The following is a 26017-nucleotide window of genomic DNA, read 5'->3' as shown; positions in this document are numbered from 1 at the left end:
TGTGAATGAGATGGGTTTTAATGTGCAATAAGCATTTCCAGAGGATGCTTCCTTCCCCTGCTCTCCCCGCAGCATCCACAGACAGCAACAGCAAAACCCTCCCTGTTCAGGAGCCACATCTGGGCAGGGTGACAAAAGGAAAGGGAACACACCAGCCATTGATCCCTGTCCTGAAGTAACACCAGGGCAAAAGGACATTTTCCCAAAGGCCAGCTGCAAGGCAGAGCTGTCACGCTGCCAGGCAGCGCCGATATCGGGGCCAATTCCCCATCCCTCTGCTGAGAGCAGGCTTTGACCTACAAAGGAAAATCCACCTTGCTGAGAGCTCTGCAGTCACCTTAAAGAGGTGTTCCCTGATGCCCCCTGCTCTTCCCCACTGTCTCAGAGCTCCTCTCAAAGGAGGAAAAGCCAGAGGAAGCCTCAGCCCCAGCAGGCTTGTGTGGATAACCAGCACAGGAGTCATTCCCAGCGATTTCAGAGAGGCAGTTCATGTGTGCATGGTTCCAGGCATGATTCTATACTTTGCTGGATCAGGGCTTAAATGTGATTAATCACACGGCAGGGAAGGATCTCTGAAGAGCATCAACCCAAATGTGTCCTTTCAAGCATTTACTTACAAGCCAGCTGTGGACTATCAGTCACCAACTGGCTGGTCCACTGGAGATGGTAAAAGTCACCTCCATAGAGATGTGAAAGCACATTCAACTTCAAAAAAAAACCCCAAAATCAATAATCAAAGACTGCACACAAAGGCTTAGCGCTTTTCTGCATCCCTCCCTGCTAATCCTGCACACCAGGAAACCTCCTGCCTTGGAGAGCAGAGGGACAGCAGCAAACGAGCCATGCTCACCATGTGCTGGTGTCAGGAATACCAACATTCACACCACACTACAAAACTGGAGACCCAAACAGATAATAACACACTTTACCACTGGTTTGCCACACCTTTTAACCTTTTAAATATTTTGCCCAGCTGTGATCAGCATGAAATGCCCAACTGGAAGGGAAGGAGGGGAAAGAAGAGGGGACAAAGGGTAAATGTCAGCGTTGCCTTTGGCACTGGGTGTCTCCAGATAATGGTGTGGAGCAGCAGAGCTGATTTGCAAGCAAAGGCTTGAAAAGCCCTGCAGCATGTGATCTATGAAACAGGAGGCCTGCAGAAGGATGTCTCCTCTGATATGAATGTCCCCTTGGGATGGATATTGCTGGATTGCACATCCAGTATCATTAGAAAACACAACCATAGATTAGGCTGTTTTGAAGCATGTGGTGTGCAATAATTAAGTAATAAAAGTCACCACGGGGGTGAAGGAACAAGAAACAGAAGAGTTACTATTTGCATACAGGCTGCTGGCGCCCTCGGTGATCATCAAGGATTCTCCAGGCTGCTAAAAGCTGGCAGCTGTCAGTTCTGGACCCACTCCTGCCATAAACCACAAGGCACCAGCTCACTCTGTGGCATGTGGGCTCTTTGCACAAACAGGTGGAGTTGGTGGCCCAGCAGCTCCCCCAAGTCCCCAGTGTCCCACAGTTGGTCTGCACAGGCAGGAGCAGCCCTGGCTCTGCTGTGGGAGCTGCAGCTGAGGGCTCTGCAGGCCACAGGTGGGAGCAGAGCTGGAGGTGAGAGCCCCACAGTCATCAGCTGCTGCCAAGATGGGAAAAGTCCCTCCTTAGCAAGGTGTGCAAGGACAAGGACCAATAAAACTTGAGCTTGAGGTTCTTCATCACCTTCAGGTGTTTGCTTCTAGGGGAGAGGAATAGCAGCAGGACCATGGCAATTACTGATTTGCTGTCCCTGCCACTGCCAGCTCTGCCTCCCGTGGTGGCTGATGAAGTGTCCTCACTTGCAAGGAGCAAAGCTCAACAATTTCAGGCTGCAGCTTTGTCACAAGCTGGTCAGGTTAATGCCAGCTCAGAGCAGCTGAATGGGACATTGGCCAACAAGTAACTGCCTTTTTAGACTTCTTCTAGAACCTGGGTCATGTGCAGCTCCTCCCCTCTGCTGTCTCCTCCTTGCTCCCTGAAATCCTCTTTCAAGGGGCAAATACACCTGCTCTGTGCAGCTGAGGCTCCAGACCAGGGCTCAGCATTTCAGCTCCCCTTTCTGCTGCAGACCCTGACCATCTGCACTGGGTCCATTTTTAGTCCTGCTCAGACTGCTGAGGACAGCACTTGCTCCTCTCACCCCATCCATCACACCAGAGAGATTTCAATGGTAAAAGCAGTGCTATTTTAGCAAAACTTGGCACCCAGGGGTTCTTCCCATGAAGGGAATCCATCCAGAGCTGCTCCTTTGGGTATCAGCTGGGAGAGGCTCTCCTGAAGCTCCAGCAGGGCCCGAAGCTGAGCTGCAGCCTGTGGTGCCCCATGGTTCATCCAGCACACCAGGGCTCAGACAGAGCTGCTGAAACCTGCCCTGGAAAAGGTTTGCAATTGTTCCTGTTCTGGGGAATGCCCTGGCACAGGTTAGCACAGTTATGTTCAGGCTGTGGTGTGTTCATGGAAATCATTGTGCGTTTGAGGTTTCCTGAGGAGCAGAAATCCTTTCCCAGTGCAAGGCTTTATTCCTGTTCTCGCCAGTCACTTTCCAGGAGCAGAAATGTGAACCAGGACAAGGAGGCAAACATTAAATTGGTGTCTTTTCAATGTTTTCCAGGCCTCCCACTCCCTTTTTTGACCTCATGCAACACAGATACAAGGAGCTGTGGATGGAGGAGCAGAGAGCCCGGACCAGAGTCCAGCACATGATGAAGAAAAAGGTGGGAATAGTCCAGCAATGCTTTCCCCTGATGTGCACAGCATTCCTGAGCACAACCCTCACTGTCCTACCCCACAAGGGACAAATGGGCTGCTCCCAGCCCTGGGAAGGGCTCTCAGATGAGAGAACATCCCCCTGATTGCTACGAGGCTGATGAAGCCTAGCAAAGATGAGCATCCCCCTGCCAGGAGCTCCCCAGGCTGTATTTGGACATCAGCTCTGCTCAGGTTACCTGGGACAGTGGTCACAACCAAGGAACAAGCAGCAAATGCTGAAAGGACAACCCCAGCCCTGAGCCTGGCATGGTCAGGCTGGTGCAGCACCCACAGCAGCTGTTGGAGTGTGAGGTTGTGCTGTTAAACAAACCAACATTGTAATATCATTTAAAAGCAGCCAATGACTGTTTTATTAGTTAATGGCTCAAAGAAGAGTCGGGCTAATATGGTAATGACCAATTTCAATGGGCTTACTGCCATCACAAACTGTGCTTTATAGTTGAAGTGCAGGAATACAGTGTCCTTAATTAGCAGCTGTTTTATGAATACACCAGCCTGGGACGTTGGAAAGTGCATTCCTACTTTATCTATTAATGACTGATGTTTTTAATCACTAAGCTGCCTCCATCAAGCTCCCAAAGCCTGCAGCCACCAATTACTGAGTTAAGCAACACAAACCTGTATCCACAGAGCAGACAGATTCCCAGGGTATCCAGGTACCTGCACTGGCTTGTGCTGGGATTATTGAGCACTGTGACCTGAAATTAATCAGGAGAGCCAGGAAAACTCACCATGGTGGGGGTGCTGGAGGGGACTTTCCCAGTTAGAGATGAGCCATTGCTGTAGTTCAGGGCACAGTCACCTCCCTGGGATGCTCTGTAAAGAGAAACTGAGAGCTGACAGCTGCTCATGTGTTTTAACTATCAGTATTGGCTGCATGGACATAGAAAACTCCCCAGATCATGAAATTGTGATCATCACTCCAAAGCAACTTCTGACCTCATCCATCCCAGTGTCACTGCATTGTGTGACACAGAGCTGACGTGCATGTCTGTGCAGCAGTTTGAGCCCACTCTTGTTCACTTTTGGTTGCAGACAAGTGCAGAGCAGCAGTTTGAGCCCACTCTTGTTCACTTTTGATTGCAGACAAGAGAAGAGCAGCAGTTTGAGGTGCCGGTGTTTCTCTTTGGTTGCAGACAAGAGAAGTGAGAAGTTTGAGCCCATCTTGTTCACCTTTGGTTGCAGATAAGAGAAGTGCAGAGTTTGAGGTGCTGGTGTTTCTCTTTTGTTGCAGACACGTGCAGAGCAGCAGTTTGAGGCTCTGGAGTTTCTCTCTGGTTGCAGACATGTGCAGAGCAGCAGTCTGAGCCCCTGGAGTTTCTCTCTGGTTGCAGACATGTGCAGAGCAGCAGTCTGAGCCCGTGTTTGTGTTTGCTTGCAGGTGGGCGAGGTGCGCGAGAACCGCACCTCATTCCTGCGCACGCACCCGCTGCCCGTGAAGGAGGAATCCTTCTGGCACCTCCGGCGCTTCGAGAAGGTACAGGCCCCCCAGAACCCCTCCCCTGACCAAAGACAACTTTTCTGAGCCTCTACAAGCACCTGATTGAAATCAGGGACACTCTAACCTTGCCCACATGCCCCAATGAATGAGGTTCTTAACTCAGAGCTCCCCATGAGCCAGACCTTAAAATGGTCCCAAATATGTTCAACCATCAGCCCCTTTTAAACACCAGGGTGGGATATTTTTCCCAGCCATAAGCCCTGGAAGAGAGGCAGCAGTTGCCCAGATAATAACACATTTTGTAACTTTTGTGCACTTTCACAAGCTTCCTGAGATGAGAAGCATCTTTTTCTATCTCATTGCTAGTACAGGGTGGCCTTTGCTCTACAAGTGCCCTACACAAGCAGGACAGTCACATCTGCATTTTGGGGCCCTGCCATCTCATCAGCTGTCACCATAACTAATTCAAACCACACCAGATGTTACAACAAGATTTTCCACCCCAGGATTAGAGTTTTCCAGAAAGCTTTCACTCTTGGTACCTCTCTAAACTACCTGATTGACAATGTTCACCCAGAGACAAAGCAAAGGCTCTGGCCAGGTTAGAGATGTCCTTGACACTTCCTTTAATTGATCCAAATAAGAGCCAAGGTGAAGATTTCTTGTTCTAGTGATGGGATCTAAACATCTTCCTGAATTCATCTGTGCAACTTGCTGTGCTCTGGGGTACTTGTTAGAATTCCATTAGCTTTGTTTGTGATGTAAATGATATGGAAACTTCTCATGAGGAGCTAGGGGAGGTTTTAGGAGAGAAGGGGAAAGAGCTGGACCAGTGAAATGGAAAGGAGACACTAGAAAGTGAAAGTTTAGGAAATTTACATGGCCAAAATCATATTTGGCATTGATAGATACCACTGCAAAAAGCTCTCAGCTCTCTGTCCTGCCCTTCTTCTGGTGGGGTTAATTTTTTTGCCACGCTGTTGATTTCTATCCACAGTTTAAGCAGCGAAGGAGCCCTGTGATTTCCTGAAGGTAATTTACTTGTACAAGTTGGAGAGTTTTGCCCAAGAAATGTGCTTTGCACCACCTTGATGTATTCCTCTCCTGTCCTGTCTAAGAGTGCCCCATTAGCATATGTCAGTAATCATTTATCCCCACTGCCTGTCAGCTCGGAGCTGCCGCTGCGCGGGAACATGACCGATCGCTGTTAAACAGATTGTGAGAGTCACACGAGATCCTGGGGCAAGCCTCCTCTTTAGAGCTCCTCTCACCCCAGACCTTTCCATCACTGTTCATTTTTCAGCCTGGGTTTTGCTCTCTGCTTTCCCTTTTGTTTCATCCATGGCTGTGGTTGGGTTCCTGCCCCAGCTCTCAAAACCTTCACATCTTTCCTTCTTCTCTTTTTCCTTTTTCTTCTTCTCCCTTTCCATCCTTCTCAGAAGCAGCATCCAGCTCATTTTGTACAGCCTCTGCAGATTTTCCACATTCCTCCTTTCTCATTTGCCTTTCCCCAGTCGCAGATCTGACAGGCACAGCCCACATTAGAACTTGGATCAAGGAATTTGTTGCTCACTTGACCTTCAGTGCATGGTTTCCTCCATGGGAAAATAACTCCACTTGAACATCCATAAATGTTTACCCAGTTAAAAGCAGTAACAACCTGGAGGAAGTTAAGGGTTCCCAAAGATATTTGGTGGTCTCCAAATTGTTCTTTAACTACTCCTCTAAAGGAGGATTCTACAGGGATGATGGAATGGTTTTGAAAGCCAAACTGACTTAACCCAGGGACTCCAGAAGTCAATGTCAGTCCCTCCTTTACTGAGGTGACAAATGACCAAAACACTGCCTCTAATCCATGTAAAAACCTCATCCTACTGTGCAAGAATATGAAAAGCAACCACAAAAATATCACCTCAGAGAAAGCTTGTTAGCAGATTCCATCTGCATATTCCTACCAGTCCTTGATGGCTTTGTCCTGCTCTGGCCAGTGCAGAAGATGCTCATGACTTGGGAAATACTCCAGACCCTGGGCAAGAATATTCAGAGACTCCATTGCCTGACCACAGCATCACTTTAAACTTTATTTCTATGTGATCCAAGGCAGGTGACATGCAGGAGTGTGATATTCTCAAGCCACTCATCCTTCTGGTCACTCAGTCCCCTCATCATCTGAATAACACCTTTCATTCTGGCCTGCTCTGGGTCTGAGGGGGGCAACACCCAGCCACTGAAATAGTTATAATCCAAAACAGGGGCAGCAGGAAGGTGAGATTTTGTTCCTTTAGGCCCACAAAAATCATCAAGAAGGATTTTTTTTATTCCCACCATGACCCCTTACAGAGAGCTGCAGAAACTGGGCATGGATATCTCCTCTGGTTCTTAAACTGGGCTTTCCATTCGGTCTCTGGCACCATGAAACCTTGCCCAAGAAGTGGAAGAGAAGAAAACAAAGGAGCTTTTCCCTCCCCACTAATTGCATCCACTTGCTCCCTGCACTGCCAGAGCTGCATGACATTACATAGTCATTCAGTCAGTAAAATATGGACAAATTGACTGTATTTTCATTTGGATTTAGGTTTCAGCCCCACTGCCCACACTGTTAAGCTAACTGGGTGATTTACAGGCTCTCCCACACCGGGTGCTTCTGCTTGATCTGTCCTGTGGTCTCCTGGGCCCCCCAGCTCACCAAGGCAAGCAGGTCACAGGGAGCCAGTCCTGTCCTGATGGGCAGTTCATTAGGGAAAGTTGCTGCATTGAAGTGGCTTTTTATTTATTTTCCTTTTAACTAAACCAAGCAGATGTTAACTCCTTACTCACCTCAGCAAGATGCTTCTACTGCCCTTCTCTTCCTCAGCCACCCCCAAAGCAAACAGCCTCTGCCTTGCTTTGCCTGCAGTGACACAATTCCAGGGCTTAAGTTTTTCCAGCATGGCTAGGACTGTGCCCCAAAATTTAATTTATTTGTAGATGTGGAACCACATTCCCTGGGGACTGTACTCTCAGGCACTCAGCATGGACATAAATCATGGAATGGTTTGGTTTGGGTTGGAGATGGACCTTGAAAATCATCTTGTTCCAACCCCCTTGTCATGAGCAAGGACATCTTCCACTGGACCACGTTCAGAGCTTCATCCAGCCTGGTTTGGAACACTTCCAGGGATGGGGCAGCCACAGCTTCTCTGGGCAACCTGTTTCAATGCCTCACAACCCTCACAGGGAAAAAATATTTTCTAGCATCTAATCTAAACCTACTCTCTTTCAATTTGAACCCATTCTTCCTTGTCTTGTCACTCCAGGTTCTTATAAATAGTCTTGCCCCATCTTTCCTGGAAGTTCCCTCAGGTCACCCCAACACCTTCTCTGTTCCAGACTTAACAATCCCAATTCTCTCAGCCTCATGTCCCCCACGTTTGTCCTGTCCCTGTGTCACTCCTCACCTGCTGGCTCAGGCAGAATTGTGTCAGCCAAACTCTGGAAAGGACATTGCTGCCCAAATGCAGCATCTCCACCTGTGTCCGGCCAGGCTGAGGCTCCAGCCACGTCCACCTGAACATTTGATGGCCACTATCCAAACCACTAAGTCAATGTTGGCCACCCCCAATATATTTCCAAGGCTCTATCAAATCAAGAAAGATTCAGGCAGCAACAAAGCAGCGACACAGGACAGAATTCACCAACGTGTCAAAACAGCTCCGCGCACCTCCTGTCACTGACACACACCAGGGTTCTTCCTTTGCTCATTAGAGAATCCCAGCTCACACAGACACTCAGGTGGCTTGTTTACTTGACCAAGCAAGGGGAAGGAAAGGAAATGCAGCAACTTTGGACAAGACTTTTGTCACTGCTCGCTGCCTCCCCGAGCAGATGAAACGCGCGGCGCGGGTGCGCGATATGAATAAGCGATAAGCAATTGACGAGCAAGTGTTCGGGTACCTTGGCAAAAGACTTAATTTGCAACCTGGCACAAAATCAAAGGCTCTGTCAACGGCTGAGCGGCTCTCCTGCGTACGCCTTGCATTACCTGGGAAAGCTCTGTCAGGTAAATTTCCACTGAAAGTAATTAGAGGAATCCCCACTGTATAAAGTTTGCAGCAAAAAATTCTGGGCTCCCGGAATTTGATTCTCACCAGGGATCCGATACCTGCTCGCAGCCTGATCCTTCGTCAGAATTAACAGCTGAGGTTTAACACGTACACACAAAAATGTTCTGCATTTTTTTTTAATGCCTTACCTCTATTTTTGTCTATGGAGCTGAACTGACAAGCACAGCTCATGTAATCTTGCAGCTGTTGTCTTGTCAGAAAAGCCAAAGATTCTGCTTAAATAACCTGGGTTTGATACACACAGCACACAGGGCTGGCTGTTCAGGTGCAGCATTGGTCCTCCTGGGTTTGAGGGCAGAGAAACTTCTGGGACTTGGAGTGCTATAAAACTCCTCTCCTGAGGCCTAAATAGTGCTTAAATAATAAAGCAATGAGTTCAAGCGCCTCCTGTCACCACACTGCCAGATCAATCCTCCCTTCAGCTGGGACTTGGGCTGACCAAAAAGAATTAAAATCAGTGTCAGCTGATGGTTGTTCAGTGGCCCAAGTGACACAAGCTGGTGGCTCCCAGCCCTGCAGTGACAATCCAAAGCAGCATCACTGGCCTGTGGCAGGCACAATGCAAACAGAGACCACAACACCCTGCAGGGCTCCAAACAGGCAGCACAGACCCAGCTGCCCTGAGCATGATCCCTGCACATCTCTGGGCCCACGGCCTCTCCATGGCTAACTGCAGGCTCTGGCCCCTGTCAGCACCACTACATTTCCTTGCAGATTCTGGAGGTGTTCTTGTTTTGCCTCCACAGTCAAAGATTCCAGCAATACAATTGCTCAAATCTCAGCAAAGCATTTTCATTATCCAGGTTTTCCCACTATCCCTTGTGCCCTGGACACTTAACCTCTCATCCCACCCAGTGCTGCCCTCTGTCAGAGAATATTTTGGCTTGGAAGGAATATTTAAGGGCCATCTAGTCCAGTTTCCCTGCAGCGAACAAGGTCATCCTCAACCAGATTGTGTTTCTCAGAGCCCCATCCAACCTGACCTTGAATGTTTCCACAGATGGAGCATCCACCACCTCTCTGGGCAACATGTCCAAGTATTTCAACACCCTCATTGTAAAAAACTTCTTATGCCTTATCTCAATTGACCTTCTCTTTGTAAAAACCATTACCTGCCATGCTCAGCACTTGCCTCAGAGACAGTGACCATCACTCTTGTGCCATTTCCATTGCTCTGGACAATCTCCTGATTAACAGAGGAAAACAGCACCCTCCTGTGCAGCTGTACAGCCTAGATCATCTCCAGGGCAGGCTCCACCTACAACCCAGCCCCAGTAGCCAAAGGCAGCACCAGGAACAGTTGGCAGCCAATTCCCATTGCTCTTCTGGAGATTCTCACCCATGAAGGAAGAAATTTGGGGTGCTCACAGCTTGTGGCAGGGCTCTGTTGGGTTATGAGTGAGCACCTGCCATTGCATAACTCCATGGAAATGCTTTTTAAACAGGTTTGGGATTTCATTCATGGCCCTGTTCTGACTTCTGCAGAAATGCTATTTATCAAGATAACTTTAAGTAAAACTCTTGCCTGGCATGAAAAGGGTCAGGATTCAGATGTCAAGCACATGAGGTCAGTGTGAAAGCTGCCAGCTCTGGTCTGACCCTGAAACATCTGCCAGGGAGGTGGGGGGCACACTCCAGGTTACAGCTCCAGTGCATTAATTCTTCTTTCCTCATGCTGTTGTCCAGACCAAATGACCAGTGAACCCCAGCAAATATCTGTGGCCATTATTTTCAGGAAGGAAAAAAAAAAATCCCAGATCTCTATAGGACATTAAATACAGCAGCCCAAAATCACCAAGCACTGTTTGAAACCTTCCTGGGCTTGAAGCAAATAAAGATCATTTAGCCCAGGCTCCCTTGTCCTGCATTTCCCTCTGTTCTTAGAAAGGTGGGGAGAGAAAAAATCAACCCCATTCGTTAAGGCAGTTAAGCACGCTCCTGGCAGGAAAAAGCCACATTATTTGTAACCCTAATAATCCAACACTCACCTCTGAGCACAGCTCATCTTGGACAGAATAACGTCTGTTTTAAAAGTACCTGCCTCTCTCTAACTTGTCATGGCATTTGTTGACAACCCTATTGAAAGCCGCTCTGGATGCGGCTGTGAAGGATCTTTCAGCACCTCTTTCTCTTTCCTAGACAGTTTTTGAAAGGGAGGGGAGAAAAAGAAAAAAGCCATCAATACAGGGGGAAAAAGGCATCAGCAGCCAACATCGGCTGATGAAGCGCCTCACCTGGGCCCCCAGCACACCGCCTCCAATTAAATCAAAATGGTTTGTTTTTAATGGTCTTTTACACTGACAAGTGGGCTATCATTCCAGGCCTAGAGAGCTGTCAGGGAGCCGAGGCAAATCCTCCGTTGATAATGCCCAATGCTTCCAATTAGGAGCCGGGGCCGCTGCTGGCGCTCTAACGATTCCCCAGCCTCCCCCAAGGCCCCTTCGGCGTTGGCTGTTTCGTCTTGGCTCTTCCTCCTCCGCAAATTACTGACACAAAACGGAGGCGCCCCGGTGCCTCCTCACCACGCCGGGCCCCGGCCCTGTTGGATTTAATGAGGCGATGGAAGTTTTTGCGGATCTTTCGCTAAATTCTTTTCTTGTTTGACAGCTGCTTGAGTGTTGACCTTATAAAAGATTTAGTGTTTCTCATTATTTTCTGTCAAGCTTTACAAGCGGTGGCTTGGCGGAAAAATCATTTGCATCTCGATGCGCGCGCGCGGGGTGGGTTTTTTTATTTTTTTATTTTTTATTTTGTCTGTACAGGGATGCTCGGCGCTCTGAGCGTCAGTGTGTGCACCCTACCCCTCTCTGTATTGTTTTACTCCCTCCTCCCTGCCTTTCCTGAAAAAAATCCACTGTTTGGTGTTGTTTTGGAGAGAAAAAAATAAAAAAGCCCCAAGATTTGTTAGATTCCTGTAAATGAAGGAGGGTTTGGGAAAGGAAAAAAAAAAAAAGGAAATAATAGAGATTGGTTTCCTGTAAAGTGAGCACAGGAAAGTGTTTTGTCACCCGCTAAAAGGATTCGATCAAATGGATGATGGAGGAACCAGGCTGAGTCCCGGGTGCAGCTTTGTTGTTAGAGTGAAAAATGGTGCAAGGGAGCTGCGAGCTGCTGGGAGCAGGTGGGCAGAGCCAGGCAGGTGCTGGGAGAGGAACAGGGACAGCCAGGTCTCCATGGATCCTTCCAGGCCACGAGGAGAGCCTGGTGCTGTTCATTACTTCAGGCCTTTCCACCACAAACCGTTAAACACAGATCTTGTAACTAAAACTCCCCACTTAAGCTGAGCTTATTTTGCACCTAAAGGTGTTCACAACAAGAAAACCCAGCTCAGTCTCTGGGGTTTGCTGCCATCAGGGGAGCTCTGTAGGGAAAATATTCTTCCCTACACCAGCTTGGCCCTTCTGCATTTCACATGCAATTTATCAGCCCTCAACACACCTGCCTTAATGTACACTCCAATTTAACACATTGTTATAACCATGAAACTCTAAAGATAATACCCCCCAAATACATATTGAAGTTTTAGGAGTGGCAATTATTGTTCTTGCCCCTCTAATTCGGTGAGGCAAACACTGATATTACAACGTCCCAGCTGCAAAGGTCCTGCAGGTTTACATTTGTCAATAATAAATGAAATGAAGAGCAGCAAACATTGCTCCTGAGCAGCAGCTGGAGCCCATGGCAGCTCCATCATCCTGCAAGGAAAACCTTTCAGCTTTTTCCTACAAGCCATATTGGAGCACTGGCTGCAGCAGGACAGGAAACAAAACCCTGGCATTAACAACCCATAACTGCAGCAGAGTAATGGCAAAGATCATCAGCTGTCTCTAGAGGAGCTACCTTTGGGTTCATCATTTAAAATATGAATTAGAAGAATCAGAGATGAGGATCCATCACTGGCATTGACTGCTCAACACCAGTCTCTGTCATAAAGAGACCTCTGACCCAAGGACACCCTTATCTGGGCTCTAATGACTGGGAGGGTTTCTCATTTTTTAAAGCAGCACTTGGCCCTGTCCTACACCTGGTGCTCCCCACTCACTCATGCTGAGGGCAGGAGCTGGCATCCCCCACAACTTCCCAAGGCTCTGCTCACTTTAATTACTGCCAGTTGTGGCTCAGTGGGACATTTCTCACCCAGGAGCTTTTTACCTACATTGGAGTGAATTAACTGCTGTTCCCTCCCCTATGGCATCACCCCATCCCAGGCAGAAATGTCCCTGTGCCAGCTCCCAGCACTGTCAGGAAGGCAGAGGAACATTCAAGAGAAGCAGCTCAGCTGTCCTTACCTGCAAGCACTGGGTTTTTCTAAAAAATCCCAGCTGCAAAGGAAAAACTGCTGCACTTTTAATGGCAGGCTGGAGTTGGAATGAGCAGGGATTGTCCCTGCCAGCTCTCTGGGGTCACTCACCCCCCGCTTCTGCCTTCCCCAGCTCTCCCTCCCTGAGAGGGGTTATGTCACTGCTGCTATTTGTGAGGAAGCAAAAACATCCAGAAACAGCTGTCTGAAGTTAGGCACTCAAATGCATATTTAAGTACCTGAACGCCTTCCTCCAGAGAGGGGGAATAGCTAAATATGCTTTGTTTGTCTTGATTAATGAGATCACTAGCAAGCTTTTCAGGGCAAAGACTGCTCTGTATTTTTACATATGCAAAGCCTGACATGCAGCCAGCCTGAGCAGGGTGGATGGGGGAAGAGGGAGGCAGCTCAGCACAGGCACACAGGCAGATGTGTGGCACAGGGAATTGTGCTGGGGCAGGCAGAGCCCATGGAAAACACTCCATTTGCAGCATCCCCATGCTGGTTTGCTGCTCAGAGCTGTGTGTGAGCCCCACTGCTCACCCCAAAGCCCTGGCACCTTTCTACCCCCAGATTAATTCCCTTTTGTTTGTTGGTATGGGCATTTTTTCACCCTGTCCTCACTCAAAGGTGATTCCTGGGCAGCTGCTGCTTCTGTGGTTTTAGGTCCCCTGACCTCACCAGGGATTTCTCTGGGAGCTCTGAGCCCATCCTGGCCCCTCAGTGAAGCACCCAAGTCCTGTGCTGTAGAAAACAACTCCTATTTATTTCAGGGCCCACCTTAGGGCATGGCAGCCTTTGAAAATGTCAGACAACAAACAGACCATAATAAAACTACAGGGGCTTGATGCTAGAGCAGGATAAGAACCTCCTGAAGTCAATCAGAAAGCTACTCCTCATTTTAAGCAGGTTAAGTGTTTAACTCCAGCTGGAGACAGAGCTCCCAGCCAGGCAGAACCCTTGTGCAATCTGCAGTCTCCTCCCTGTCTGTGCTTCAACCCATTTTCTGTGGATTGCCTGTAACCAATCCTCTCTCTGCTCCTTCCCTCATAGGCTAAGCCTCATCTCAGGACTTTTCCAGACCCTGAATCCCGTCAGAAGGCTCTCAGTGCCTCCCACTGAGGAGCTGCTGTGAGCTGCCCCTTCCCCAGAGGGCCCCCAGAACAAGGATGGTGCTGGGCTCAGCCCTTGGACCCCAGGATTCCACAAGGAATAGACTTTCTCTCAGGTTTTACAGTTATGCTAATGCAGATATAGCCAAATAAATCATAAATATAAAAGGAACGATTCTGTCTGAGCCTGTTCATTGCTTTGTGTCAGGTGCACAGCTCAATCCTGATGGTGCTCAGTGCTCACACCAGCACAGCCCCACAGGGAGGCAGGACAGGCTCCTTCCCTGCTGCCTCTGGACAAATAGATTGGATGCAGCCATATCCTAGCTGATATCAAATCTGTAATGTCTCATCAGGCCTCATTTCTTTGCCAAAAACGCTTCCCATCAGTGCCTGATTCAGCAAAGCCATTGCCTGTGTGAAGGAATTCAAACACCTGCTTTGAGTGCTCTGCCAAGCTGGGCCTCAGCACAGGCAAAGCTCTGCTTTAAGGTGGCTCCAGGCAGCTCCACTCTCATCCCCAGCAGCTGCTGGAGCCTGGAGCCCCCAGGGCTGAGCCTCTCCAAGCCCTCACTGAACAAACCCAAACTCTCCCAGCACCAACTCAGCATCACAGCACCCAAACCCACAGGCTGAGAGAGGAACCAGCACATTTGGAATCCACCTGGTTAAAAGTGCCATCATTTAAATGTGGATCTCCATTATTACTAAAGGAATAATTGATATCTCTTACACAGTCTGCTTCTCACATCTACCATTACAGCTCAGAGCTTACCAGCTTTTTAAGCCAAATTATCTCCCACTTTTCATATTCTCTCTCCCATTGGCATTGGAGAGCTCAGGAGTGTTCACCCCAGAGCTCTGGGAGGTGACATCTGCTGTGCTGGGCAGCCCCAAATGCATCCTGAGCTCAGGTGGATGTGCCAGCATGGTTTTGCCCCCCATACATTGGCACTGGAATTAGCCCAGCCCTACATAAAGCCACCAGCAGCCAAAAGACAGGAAAAACCCACACTGAGCTCAGGGCCCATTGGCCCTCAGAGTTCCAGCCAAACCTTTAACCCCAAACCTCAAAGAGAAGAGTTCTTGCATTGCTCAAGATGAAACAACAAGTAAATTACAAGGGCAGTTTGGGTTTTTTACCTCTCAGGACAATGAAGGCTCCCCAGGAGCTGCTCCAGCATTTCCAGCTTGGACCTCAACCTGCCCTTTTATAAGGCAGGAGCTGTAACAAACTCCACCCTGCCCACACCTGAGCTGAGGGAGGAACAAAATCACCTGCTCCACACCGGGAAAACCCTGCTACATGTTGTTTCTTTTTAGTACAGGCCTCTAAATAAAACCCATCTAAAATAACGAGGAGGATAACAGCGGGGCTTGCCAAGCTGGCAGAGGTGGATTATAACCAAAGGCCTTTCCCACCTCCCCAGGGAGGGAGGGAGCTGGGCCTTAAATGACTTGTCTTGCTAAAAATGACACTGTTTATGAGAAACCCAGGCACGAGGTTTGTCCTTCTGCCTGCTGGGAGCCACATCCAGCTCTCAGGCCAGCCCCAGCATCCCTGGGGTGTGCTCAGGGAAGGAGACACCTCCAGAGAGTCCTGCCGGGCTGGGGAGGGCTGGCACAGAACGGTGTGAACCAAACCAAAGCCCTGCAGAGCTGCTGGTCCGGACAGGAAACAGCAAAGAGATCGGAAACCCGAAAATCATCCAACAAATCAACAAAGTGTGTTCAGAAAACACCTCTCAGTGCAGCTCAGAGACAGATCTGACAATGAAACGCTGGACATTGTGCCCCAATGTCCCCGGTGTCGCTGCTGGGATGGGCAGCACAGGGCACCCCTGTCCTGGCACCCCCAGTCCCAACCCTGCCCCGTCCGAGCCGCGAGCAGCGATCCCGGCCCCGCTCCTTGTCCTGCAGTGACACCCACCGGTAACGGGGCTCCCTCCGCCGCTGCAGCGGCTGCTCCCGCCCGCCCGTGCCCCCCGTGCCCCACCGAGCCCTCCTGTCCCTCCTGCTCTCGTTGGGTCACCCGAGCATCCCTCGCTGTGCCAGCTGGGCACGGCCTCACCCTGCACCCAGCCAACCTTCAGGAGCGGTTCCTCCCTCTGCCAGAGCCTTCCAGGACACCGGGCTGTGCAGATATCTCTGGATAAACCCTTGTTAGTCACCGTCAGAGCTCTGCAGGGAAGGGAACACCTTCCCTGGGTCAGCCCTGCCCTTGGCCCCAGGGCCAAACCTGCACCGCTGACAGGAACCAGGAGAGCCCAGCAGTGCCCAGCAGGGTGGGATTGACAGCAGCTCCCAAAGCTGCCACAGCCCTAAATCCAGCCCTGGGTTGTGGCTGAGGCTTGTGAGGAGGTGGCTGTGAATGCAGCTGGCATCGGGGGTCTGCTCTTGGCTGGGTGTTTGTGAACAGGAGCAGTTGGGAAATCGAGATTTAAGGGCAGCACACAGAGGGAAGGAGTGTGCGCTGCTCCATGGTCTGTGCACAGGATTTTCTGTCTGTGCTGGGAGCCACAGAAAAATCCTTGGAGCCCCACCTGTCCAGGGTCTGGTGATGTGGGAGGGACACCACATATGGGCAGAATGGGGCACATTTCTGCCTTGGGGAGTCTAGCTCTGAAACAACTTAATAAAACAATGACATGAATAGTAATAATAGCAATAATAATTTTAGTGTCATTAGAACATGAGTAGCAGTGCATCTGTAGCTGCTGGGAGCCCCAAGTGTGGCCTAGGAGTGACATATCTGTCCCCAGGGCTGGGCATGGCACTATACAGAACCTGCTCTGGGAGGTTCCATCAAATACCCCCCAAAATCTTGCACATCATCAAGAATTTGGTCTCATCTGGGGATATCCTTGTGGTTATTTGAAAGCAAGTGCTTTATTGAAGAGCAATCCTCACCAGCCCAAACCTGTCCCTGCATGGCTGATCCAAATCCTGATCCTAATCCCACTCCCAGCCCTGCTGCCTTTTCCAGCCCCGTTCCTGGTCCCAAATAAAACCTCAGTGCTGATTCTATCCCAGTGCAAATTTCCACCCCAAATGTGATCTCCTGGCTGAACAGGGAGGCTGCCAGAGCCCAAGGACCAACACAAACACTGCCAGGAGCTGCCAAACCCCATCGGGGTCTCACCAGAACCTCTTCCTGCACACCCATCACTCTGCTCCAATCCAAAGGGACACCTGGCCCAGCCTCGTGGATGGGGGACACTGCAAAACTGACCTGTCCCCACTCCTGGCTCTCTGTGCTGGGAGGGACACGGGGCACAGCAGCAGCAGGAACCCCTCACAAGGGCAGGGAGGATGAGCACGAGGTGGGGGCAGGCTGGGACCGGGGCTGATGATGCCGATTTCGTTCCTGGGCTTGTCCTCCTCTAAAGTTCTTTTGTTCCTGTGCCCCGATCTGGCGGCCCCGAGCCGAGGGCAGGAGGAGCGGGGGCCCTGCGAGCGCCGCTGCCGACAGCTGGCAGCCGGGCTGCCCCAGGGGGCTCCCCCTCCTTGGTCGCCTCCAAGCTGCCGGCCAAGGGCGGCTTTGGAAGGGGGACAAGATGCAGCTGACTGGCCGGGAAGGTGGGCAACAGAAGAAATCGGGTGTTTGAGAAATAGCCAGCGACATCGCTTTAAAGTGACGCAGCTCCACGCGCCCGGGTGTGGACATTTTCCCATCTCCTCGGCGAAGGCTCCATCCACGGGAAAAACCCCTAAATAAACCCTGGAGGAGGCAGCAGCCAGGCTGACCGCGAGGAAGGTGGGGATCCTGCGGGAGCCTGTCCCTCTGCAGCCTGGGCGACCAACAGCAGCAAAGCCCGACGGGGCGGGAGGGAGGAAAGTTGGTGTCTCCGGCAGAACGGGGCAGGACGGGGCAGCCCTGCCTGAGGCCATCGGTGTTTTATTTAAAATGCGATTGACGGCAGGAAAACCCCGCTCTGAGCGCGGTCCCTGCCCGGTTGCAGCAGCAGGTACCGCCCTGGGCGCGGGCAGAGTGGGCAGAGCGGTGCCCGCTCCTCGCTCTGGCGGCGCCTGCCCGGCTGCCCCTTGGACCTCTCTGCTCGGCCACAACCAAATCGGTTGTGCATGCAACGAAATTCGCAGCTCCGAGGCTCATCTCGGGCTCAGAGCAGCCGCCTCAATGCTGGGGGTATTGGGAGGTTTTCGGTTTTTTCTTCCTCGTTTTTATTTTCTTTCTATCTTTTTTTTTTTTTCCCTAAATATTCTGTTTTTAATTTTAACGCCCAGCAAAACTTTCCCTGCTTGGGAGGGACCGATCAGATCAGCTAATTGCGGGGGGAAGCGCGCAGAAAGCAGTAACCCCTCGCTAACCCACCCAACCCACACCCCCCCTCCCTCCGTGGCTAATCATCCCATTAAGAGCCCCATCAGCGGGATAATGACAGCAAAAGAGGGCGGAAACCGCCCGGAAAGCGCGGGGATGCGGGCCACAATTAATTCCCGTTAATCAAGCTCCGAGGTGTCGCCTGGTGGGGAGTGACATCCCCCAAATCGCCTGGCGGCCAATGGGCGCCTTCACACGGGCTGGGTGGGGGGTGCCGGGGTCCCCCAGCCGGAGCGGCCCAAATTCGGCTTTTTCTCCCCATTTTCCCCGATCCCCCCCGGGGAGGGCGCGGCGCTGCCGCCGCTGTCCGAGGTGCTGAAGGCACCGGAGCGGCTCCGGCGCTGTCCGAGGTGCTGCGGGCTCCGGAGTGACTCCGCTTCCCCCCGGCGCTGTCCGAGGTGCTGGCAGGGAAAGGGGGGCGCCGCGGCCGCCCGGCGACTGGCCACCCCCTCCGCCCTCCCCTCGCCCTTCCCCATTGATTTCTGGATCATTAAGTGGTTAAGGCGCTGCGAAGCCTTCACTATCGATCGCTGCCTGCCCAGCTCCGGCTGGGAGCCCCCGGGCTGCCCCCCAGCCCCGCGCCGCGGCTCCGGGCACGGGTGGGGTGGCCGGGAGCCCGGGTGAGCTTGGGGTCCGTCCCCCCTCACCCCACCCCCTTGGCGGCCAAAGTTTGACTCTGCCTCCCTCTCCCCCCCTCTCCTGTCTGTCTGTGAGTGCAGCTGGGCGCGATGCTGAAGACGGAGCAGCCCTGGATCTAACGCGCGGCGCCTCGGAGAGCCTTGCAGCAATTGTTGCCCGGATCCCAGACTGAACTTTGCTCTTTTTTTTTCCTTTTTACCTTGTTTTTATTTTTTTTCTTTTTTTTTTTTTGTTTTGTTTTTATCGTTAATTATCATTACCAACCCGCTTCCGCCGCGCCCTCCCCGCCAATGCCCGTGTGAGCGCCGGCACCTCGCGGGGGCCATGGAGGGCTCCACCGGCTTTGGGATCGACTCCATCCTCTCGCACCGAGCCGGCAGCCCGGCCGTGCCCAAGGGGGACCCGCTGGTGGCGGACGGGCGGTCCCCGCTGGAGCTGAGCCCCCGCTCGGAGGGCAGCAGCGGGTGCCCCTCGCCCCGCTCGCCGGGCCGCGAGTGCCTGGAGGCGGCGGCGGCGCCGCGGCCGGGCCTGGATGCGCATCTCCAGCCGGGGCAGGGCTCGGCTCCCTCGCAGTCCCGCACCGTCACCTCCTCCTTCCTCATCAGAGACATCCTGGCCGACTGCAAGCCCCTGGCAGCCTGCGCGCCTTACTCCAGCACCAATGGACCTCACGGCGGGCAGGAGCCGGCGGGCAGGATCCCCACCAAGCCCGGCGAGGATTTTAGGGAGAAAATGGAAAAAAACACCAGCAGCTCCTCCTCGGACTCGGAGTACAAAGGTAAGAGCGGCTCAGCCCGCTGGGCTGTGGGCACCCGCAGCCTCACGGTGCTCTGGGATCCCAGCCCCGCTCAGGGCAGGTCACGGTGTCGGTGCTGCCCGAAATGACCGAAGAACTTGGGGAAACTTGGGGGTTCGGTGGGGCTGGGCCCGGTGGAAGGGGTTGGGGCAATCGGCGCTTCACGGAACGAGCCCGGGGGATGCTCCGGGGCCGCCTTCCGCCGCAGAGATCCGGCTGTGCCGCTCCACCCGCCGGGAAAGGAGCAGCAGAGAGGATTTCTGCTTGAGGGGAAAAAAAATTAAAAAAAAAAAAAAAAAGAAAAACCAAAACAAACAAACCAAAACAGAATAGTAATAAAATAATGACGGATTTGCCTTGCTCCGGTGAGAAACGAACAAGCCGTTCGGCGGGGTTCGATTGGATTGTTGTTATTTGGGTTATTATTTTGGAAATCGTTCAAACCCGAGCAGTGCAGACGGGGAGCCCCGGGCCGCATCCACAGCTCCGGGGGGCGTGGGGCGGGATGCGGGCGCTGCTCGCCCCGGGCCGGGGGCTTCGGCATCCCGGGACCCCCCAGCCCCTGCCCGGCCTCCCCCTGTGGCAGTCGGGGCAGGGAGAGCCACAGGAACAGCTCGGGGGGTTTGGGGTCAGAGCTCGCCCCTCGGAGCGATTTATCCCCGGTGCTTTCTCCCATCCCACCCTCATCAGCTCTGCAGAAACTTTTCTCCGGGAAAATTGTTCGTCGGCTGTTTGCGAGGGAAGGGAGAGGGAATCCATGCAGCTGGGCAGAGAACAGGGAGGTGATGGCACCTTGCGGGACCGCTGAATTTGGGAGGATTGGCAGCAAAAAAAGGGGGACAGGCTGAGCCCCGTCCTGGCTACAAATGCACCCTGGGCTCGCCCGGAGCTGCTGGGCTGAAATCTGGTTCATGGAGAGAAAATATTCACCCAAGTATAAGGCTTTAATGCTTTAAAGGCGGCGGCAGGTTCTGGACATCACGGGGCGATTTTTGCTCCAAACGAAGGACGGAGTTCAGGCTCGGTGCCGGGGCTGGAGGTGCCCCGGGAGGAAACATCGGCCCCACCGCTTTGCAGGGCCGGCAGTGCCGCGATTCCCACTTTGTTTGTTTGTTCTCGCCTCCTGCACCCGGCCCCAATTCCTGCACCTCTTCTCCCCTACCCAAACCGCCGAGACGCAAAAGAAGAGAGGAAAGAGGAGAAAAGGGGATTCTCTGCATCCCCTGAGTCGGCCGAGCCCGGGCCGGGGATTCGGTTTTGGGTAGGGGTCGTTTCCCGGAGCCCCTCGGCTCCTCTCCCGTCCCTGCCGCGGGACAGCCACGGCCACGCTGCAAATGCCATTTAAATGGGGAAAAAAATCCTTTAAATTGCGAGGGAAACACCGCTTAAATGGGGCGCAAAAAAACCCCACTGCTTAAATTAAAGGGGGAAAAGACTGTCTAAGCTGAGGGGAAAAAAACCCAAAACCAGTTTAAATAGGGAGGAAACCACAATTTAAATGAGGGTAAAACTCGCGCATGGATGGAGGAGTGAAGATCCCCGCTCCCAGAGCGATTCTTTTTGTGCCGCTTTGGAAAATAGCCTTTCCTGGAGCAAAACGCCTCAGATTTATTCCGCAAAGGGGCTGCGAGGCTTGGCCTAACCCCCAGCGGCCAAAGTACCAGAAAACCCTAAAATATTTTTTAAATACGTGTGTGTATATATATATATTTAATTTTTTAAGCTAGGAGTAGCCAGGGCTCGGTCCGGACCGAGCAGCGAAACCATCGCCGCCGCCGTTCCTGCGGCTTTTTGGCGAGCAGGAACTTTTTAGGAGCCGAGCATCAGCCCAGGGGCCGGGGGGATTTTCCTCCTCGGGATGCCAGAGGCCAGACCCGCTTTACTCGGGAAAAAGTCCCGCAAACTTCGGGGCCGCTCCCGGGAGAGGTCGGGGCCGATCCCCGGCCCGGTTCCGGCGGGTCGGGGCTGCCGCGTCCCCGGGAACCGGGACCGGATCCCCGGCCCCAGGATCGGCCCCGGCTCGTTCCGCCTGCTCGGCCAGAGCCAGGATTTCTGCTTGAAGGGTTTCGCTCCCCGGTGGCTCAATTAACCGGATTATTGTCTTCCTACAGAGAGAAATCAGCTCGCGTTCGGCTCCAGCCTTGTCCCTACTCAGCCCCGCCACCAGCAAATTTAACATAAACCCCTGTAAAGAAAAAAACAACAACAAACCCAAACGCCGGCGATTTGTATAAATCGAACCTATTTGCTCCATAATCTCCTCCAGGAGATAGGAGAAGGCGAGCACGAGCAGGAATTTATTTTTTCCCTTTTATTTTTGTTGCTGCTCCGTAATTTTTCCATCACCTTGCAACATTTTGAGGCGTAAATTCCCGCATCGCTCCGCCGGCGCGTATGCAACGAACCACCATCGGCCCCTCTCGTTCGGCCTTTTTTAAAGATAAAAATCAGGGTTAAACAGGGGTTTGCCAAGTGCTTTCCCCTGAATTTCGTTGTGCGCCCTGGAGAAGGGAGGTTTGCTGCGAGCCCCGGCAGCATCCCCGGGAGGACGGAGGATTCTCCGCCAAGGGGAGAGGCAGGACCAGCACCTCAATATTCCCCTCCAAAAAAAAAAAAAAAAAAGTGGGCTCGAAATTTTCGGTTTTGGTTGGTTTGTTTTGGTTTTTAAAAAGGAAAAGAAAATAAAAGAGAGAGAGAAAGGTAAATAGAAAAAGAAGGAAATAAAAAATATCCAAGCACCAAGAAAGCTTTTTGAGTTTGGGGGAATATGCCCAGAGGAAAGTCCTGCCCCGAGAGAAATGAGGGGGATCAGGGGGGTCTGGGCCCGGGGTTCTCTCGGCACAATCCAAGGTTCCTGCTCCGATCCCAGACCCTCGGGACGGGGAGAAGCCGGGCCCGGCTCGGGGAGCCCCTGAGTTGCCCCTGGCAGCCGGAGTTTAAATTTACGGGGTGCAAAGCAAATGTGCCGTGAGCCCCACTCGGAGCCGAGCCCTGCTCTGCTGAGGGTAATTCCCTTCCTGCCCTGACCTGGCCTCTTTTCCTCCCTGTGCGCTCAGTGAAAGAAGAAGGGGACCGAGAGATCTCCAGTTCCCGGGACAGCCCCCCGGTGCGGCTGAAAAAGCCGCGCAAAGCCCGCACCGCCTTCACCGACCATCAGCTGGCCCAGCTGGAGCGCAGCTTCGAGAGGCAAAAATACCTGAGCGTGCAGGACAGGATGGAGCTGGCCGCCTCCCTCAACCTCACCGACACGCAGGTGAAAACGTGGTACCAGAACAGAAGGTAAAAAATGAACCGTTCCCTCCTGCCCTGCTCCCCTCCCCGGCCGCGCACCCCAAACCACGCAGGGATTTTGCACCCCAAAACCGCCCCGTTCCTCCCGGCAGCGGGACAGGGGCGATGTCCAGCCCGTCCCCGCCTCTCCCGGGGCTTTTTAGGGGAGAAAAGGGGAGAAAAGCGATGCTGGGTGTGGGGCAGGAGGGGCAATCTGTGCCCCCAGCCCCGGCAAGGCGGGGAGGCAGGACCGGGCTTGCAGCGAAACACAACAGCATAACACATCGGCCCATTAATAATAGATACCAATTACTGCTTTGGGCATCAATAATTAACACTCTTTACAGTAATTACACAATTATTATTATGATGAATAATTTACTGGTGGAAATAGGTTTTAGCGCTTCAGCGACAAATCTGTAAAAGGGCTGGCGGCGCGGTGGCTTCGGTGGGTTTGTCCCGACATCGCCAGCCCCGAGCATTGCCACGGCCACCAAACGAGGGATCCCCGGCTGCAGCCCCCGCCCTGTCCCCTCTCCCTTTCCAGGGTTTTTCCCTCCCTCCCCATCATTTCCAGTCCCATTTCTCCATCTGCAAAGATTCCCCCACGTCGGAGGTTTGGGGAAGTTTAGGGGCGACGGGGGACGCTGGGATCGCCCCTCCTCTGCCCAAATCTCTCCTGCAAGGACACGGCAGAGACAAAACTGAGCTCCCAGCCCTTCCCCTGCCCGCCGGCGGCGAGATCCTGGGGCCGGGGATCCTCCACGAGATCCGGCACACACACATTAAAAAAAAAAAAATATATATATATATATGTATGTGTGTGTGTATGTGTATATATGTATATATATACACATATATATACACATTTTTATATACATTTATATATATACATGCCTATACCGATATAGGCATGTAGGCATTTATATGCGTATATAAATATATACGCATATAAAAAGATACACTTCCATACATAAATAAATACATTCATATATATATATACACACACACACACATCTATATATGTATATGAGTATTTAGACACAGATATATAGACGTATTTGCGGCAAACGAATTCCCCGGGACCCTGCCCCTCTCCTGTCCCCCCGCGGGACTCCCGAGCAGCCGAACCCGGCACCGGCAGCCCCGGCCCGGGGAGCGGCTCCCGGAGCCCCGGGCGGCGGAGCGGGGAGCATCGCGGTGATCGCAGCATCCGCGCTCAGCTCACGGATCCCCCGTGTCATCCTCGGGCCGTGCGACAATCTGGGATTTACACCCCCAGGAAGGGACTGAATTTCTGTCGCGATTTTTATCGCCGGGATTCACATCCCGCCATCGGGTCCCAGCCGGGCTCTGGGTCCGGGAAAGCTCCGTGGGAGCTCACACCGGGCTGCAGAGGGGGTGCTAGGGAGATAAGCTCCCTCCCTCCATTAAAGGGGTCTGCATCCCATCCCGTTAAATCCCGTCCCATCCCATCCCTGCCCTACAGGAGGGGCCGGCCCTGGGAGCCAGCGGTGGGAGCGGGGATGCTCAGCGAGAGCAGAGCCCAGGGAAAGGGGCTGTGCAAGGGGTAAAAAGAGCCCGGGAGCGGCTTTGGGATCATCCTCCCCTCCTTGACCCCTTCTCTCGACTTGCCCCCCCAGGACCAAGTGGAAAAGGCAGACGGCGGTGGGCCTGGAGCTGCTGGCTGAGGCTGGCAACTACTCAGCCCTGCAGAGGATGTTCCCCTCGCCCTACTTCTACCCGCAGAGTTTGGTCTCCAACCTGGACCCCGGCGCCGCCCTGTACCTGTACCGCGGCCCCAGCGCGCCGCCCCCCGCCCTACAGAGACCCCTGGTGCCCCGCATCCTCATCCACGGACTGCAGGGCGGCAGCGAGCCCCCGCCGCCCCTGCCCCCGCTGCCCGGCGTCCTGCCCCGGGCCGCGCAGCCCCGGTGAGCCCCGGTGAGCCCGGGCAGCCCCACGGGGCCGGGGGAGGCTGGAGGGGAACACCCCCCAGCTCTGGGGCAGCGAGCAAGAGACAGAGACAGACTCCCGCTCATCCCCAAATATATATATATATATATATATATAAAATTATAAATGAGACCATCCCCTCCTTTTTTAAAATAATATATAAAGAACGCAAGGATCCAAGGACAGGCTTGGCAGGACGGAGCCGCCCCTCACCCCGCGGGGCGTTCGCCGCCTTTTACCCCCTTTGTGCCCCCGAGGGGCAGCGGGGCCGCTGCGTGTCCCCAACCCCGGCCTGGACGGCGCCGGGAGCACGGGCGGGGGGCAGATGCTCCGGGGGGGCTTCGCCTCTGCGCCCCCTGCCCAGGAACAGCCAGGGGAGCCGAGGCACCCCCGCCACGGGAGAGCCATCCCCGCCTTCTCCGGCCCCCCGAGCCCGCCGGGAAGGAGCGCGGGGTGAGCGGGCCGATGGCCCCAACGAGACTTTGGGACATCCGTAACTTCAGTTTAAACTTAAAAAAAAAATTAAAAAAAAAAAAAGGAAAAAGAAAAACAAAAAAAGCGCGGTGGAATGTAAATACGGTGCAAAATGTATATGAATTATTTATTTGTGAACCCTGAGGGCGTATTTGTGTAAGTGATTCTTGTCAGTCTGTATCCCGGGGCCGGCCCGGCCGGGCGGGGGGCGCGGGGGGGTCTCGGGGCGCCGCGGCCGCTCCCGCTCCCCCCTTTTTTAAATGTGGAAATAAAACTTCTTTACAAACAAACAACCGGCTCTCGCCTCCGCCGGCCCCTTCCATTCCCCTCCCGCTTGTTTGCTCTGGCGGAACGGCCGCCGCCGAGGGGAAGGGAGAAAAGCAAAGAGGAGTTTTCCCACCTCCCATCGCACGGGGCTCGGTGTCCCCGTGGGGCTCGGTGTCCCCCAGGGTCCCGGTGTCCCCCCGGGGCCCGGCTCCAGTGCCGGCATGCGGCACCGGCCGGGGAAGCGGGGCAGTCCGGCGCGGCGATAGCCGCGACTGCGGTGAATTAATAACGCTAATCTTAAGTGTATAATTGCCTAAGTGCTTTAAATGATCGCTTTGGAAAATGGATTGTTTCCACCCTTTAAAAGTGTCGCTCATCTGGCCGCGGCCAGCGGGCCCGGCAGCTGGTGCCCGGGACAGCCGGGCAGCGCTGGCCGGCTCGGGGAGCCGACAGATGGGCTGCGGGTCCCGCCGGCCCCGGCCGCTCCCCCGGCTGTCTGCGGG

The 26017-nt window shown here is 53.1% G+C and overlaps 2 protein-coding genes and 1 long non-coding RNA gene across 3 annotated transcripts in view; 2 read left to right on the top strand and 1 right to left on the bottom strand.

Annotated features, from left to right (window-relative positions):
• The window catches only part of CFAP77 (cilia and flagella associated protein 77), a 58696-nt gene extending 44766 nt beyond the window's left edge, over window positions 1-13930 (top strand). The window contains exons 4-6 of the mRNA XM_064727837.1: window positions 2657-2759; window positions 4196-4291; window positions 13712-13930. Coding sequence (XP_064583907.1) covers window positions 2657-2759; window positions 4196-4291; window positions 13712-13780 — 268 coding nt within the window. The 3' untranslated portion in view covers window positions 13781-13930. The remainder of the gene's footprint in view (window positions 1-2656; window positions 2760-4195; window positions 4292-13711) is intronic.
• On the bottom strand, window positions 1114-14939 carry LOC135455041 (uncharacterized). Its single transcript, XR_010442240.1, has 3 exons — window positions 14914-14939; window positions 3546-3630; window positions 1114-2583 (listed from the first exon to the last, which is right to left on the bottom strand). It is a non-coding gene; the product is annotated as an uncharacterized LOC135455041 (long non-coding RNA).
• A 4083-nt stretch (window positions 14940-19022) lies between these two features.
• BARHL1 (BarH like homeobox 1) lies at window positions 19023-25480 on the top strand. Its single transcript, XM_064727749.1, has 3 exons — window positions 19023-19529; window positions 22604-22826; window positions 24461-25480. Exons 1-3 carry the CDS (start codon window positions 19076-19078, stop codon window positions 24753-24755), a joined length of 972 nt encoding a protein of 323 aa, XP_064583819.1. The 5' UTR covers window positions 19023-19075; the 3' UTR covers window positions 24756-25480.
• Window positions 25481-26017: the final 537 nt, after the last annotated feature.

The sequence above is a fragment of the Zonotrichia leucophrys genome, chromosome 17 (genome assembly GCF_028769735.1).
Source record: "Zonotrichia leucophrys gambelii isolate GWCS_2022_RI chromosome 17, RI_Zleu_2.0, whole genome shotgun sequence".
Lineage (NCBI taxonomy): Eukaryota > Metazoa > Chordata > Aves > Passeriformes > Passerellidae > Zonotrichia > Zonotrichia leucophrys.
The sequence above is the reverse complement of the archived record's forward strand: the minus strand, read 5'-3'. Positions and strand labels throughout refer to the sequence as shown.

What these genes read in the sequence shown, in the direction of transcription:
- BARHL1 (XM_064727749.1), top strand. Translation starts at nt 19,076, where the DNA reads ATGGAGGGCTCCACCGGCTTTGGGATCGACTCCATCCTCTCGCACCGA. An exon ending in CTCGGACTCGGAGTACAAAG is followed by an intron (nt 19,530 to 22,603) that starts GTAAGAGCGGCT and finishes CTGTGCGCTCAG; the next exon opens with TGAAAGAAGAAGGGGACCGA. An exon ending in ACGTGGTACCAGAACAGAAG is followed by an intron (nt 22,827 to 24,460) that starts GTAAAAAATGAA and finishes TTGCCCCCCCAG; the next exon opens with GACCAAGTGGAAAAGGCAGA.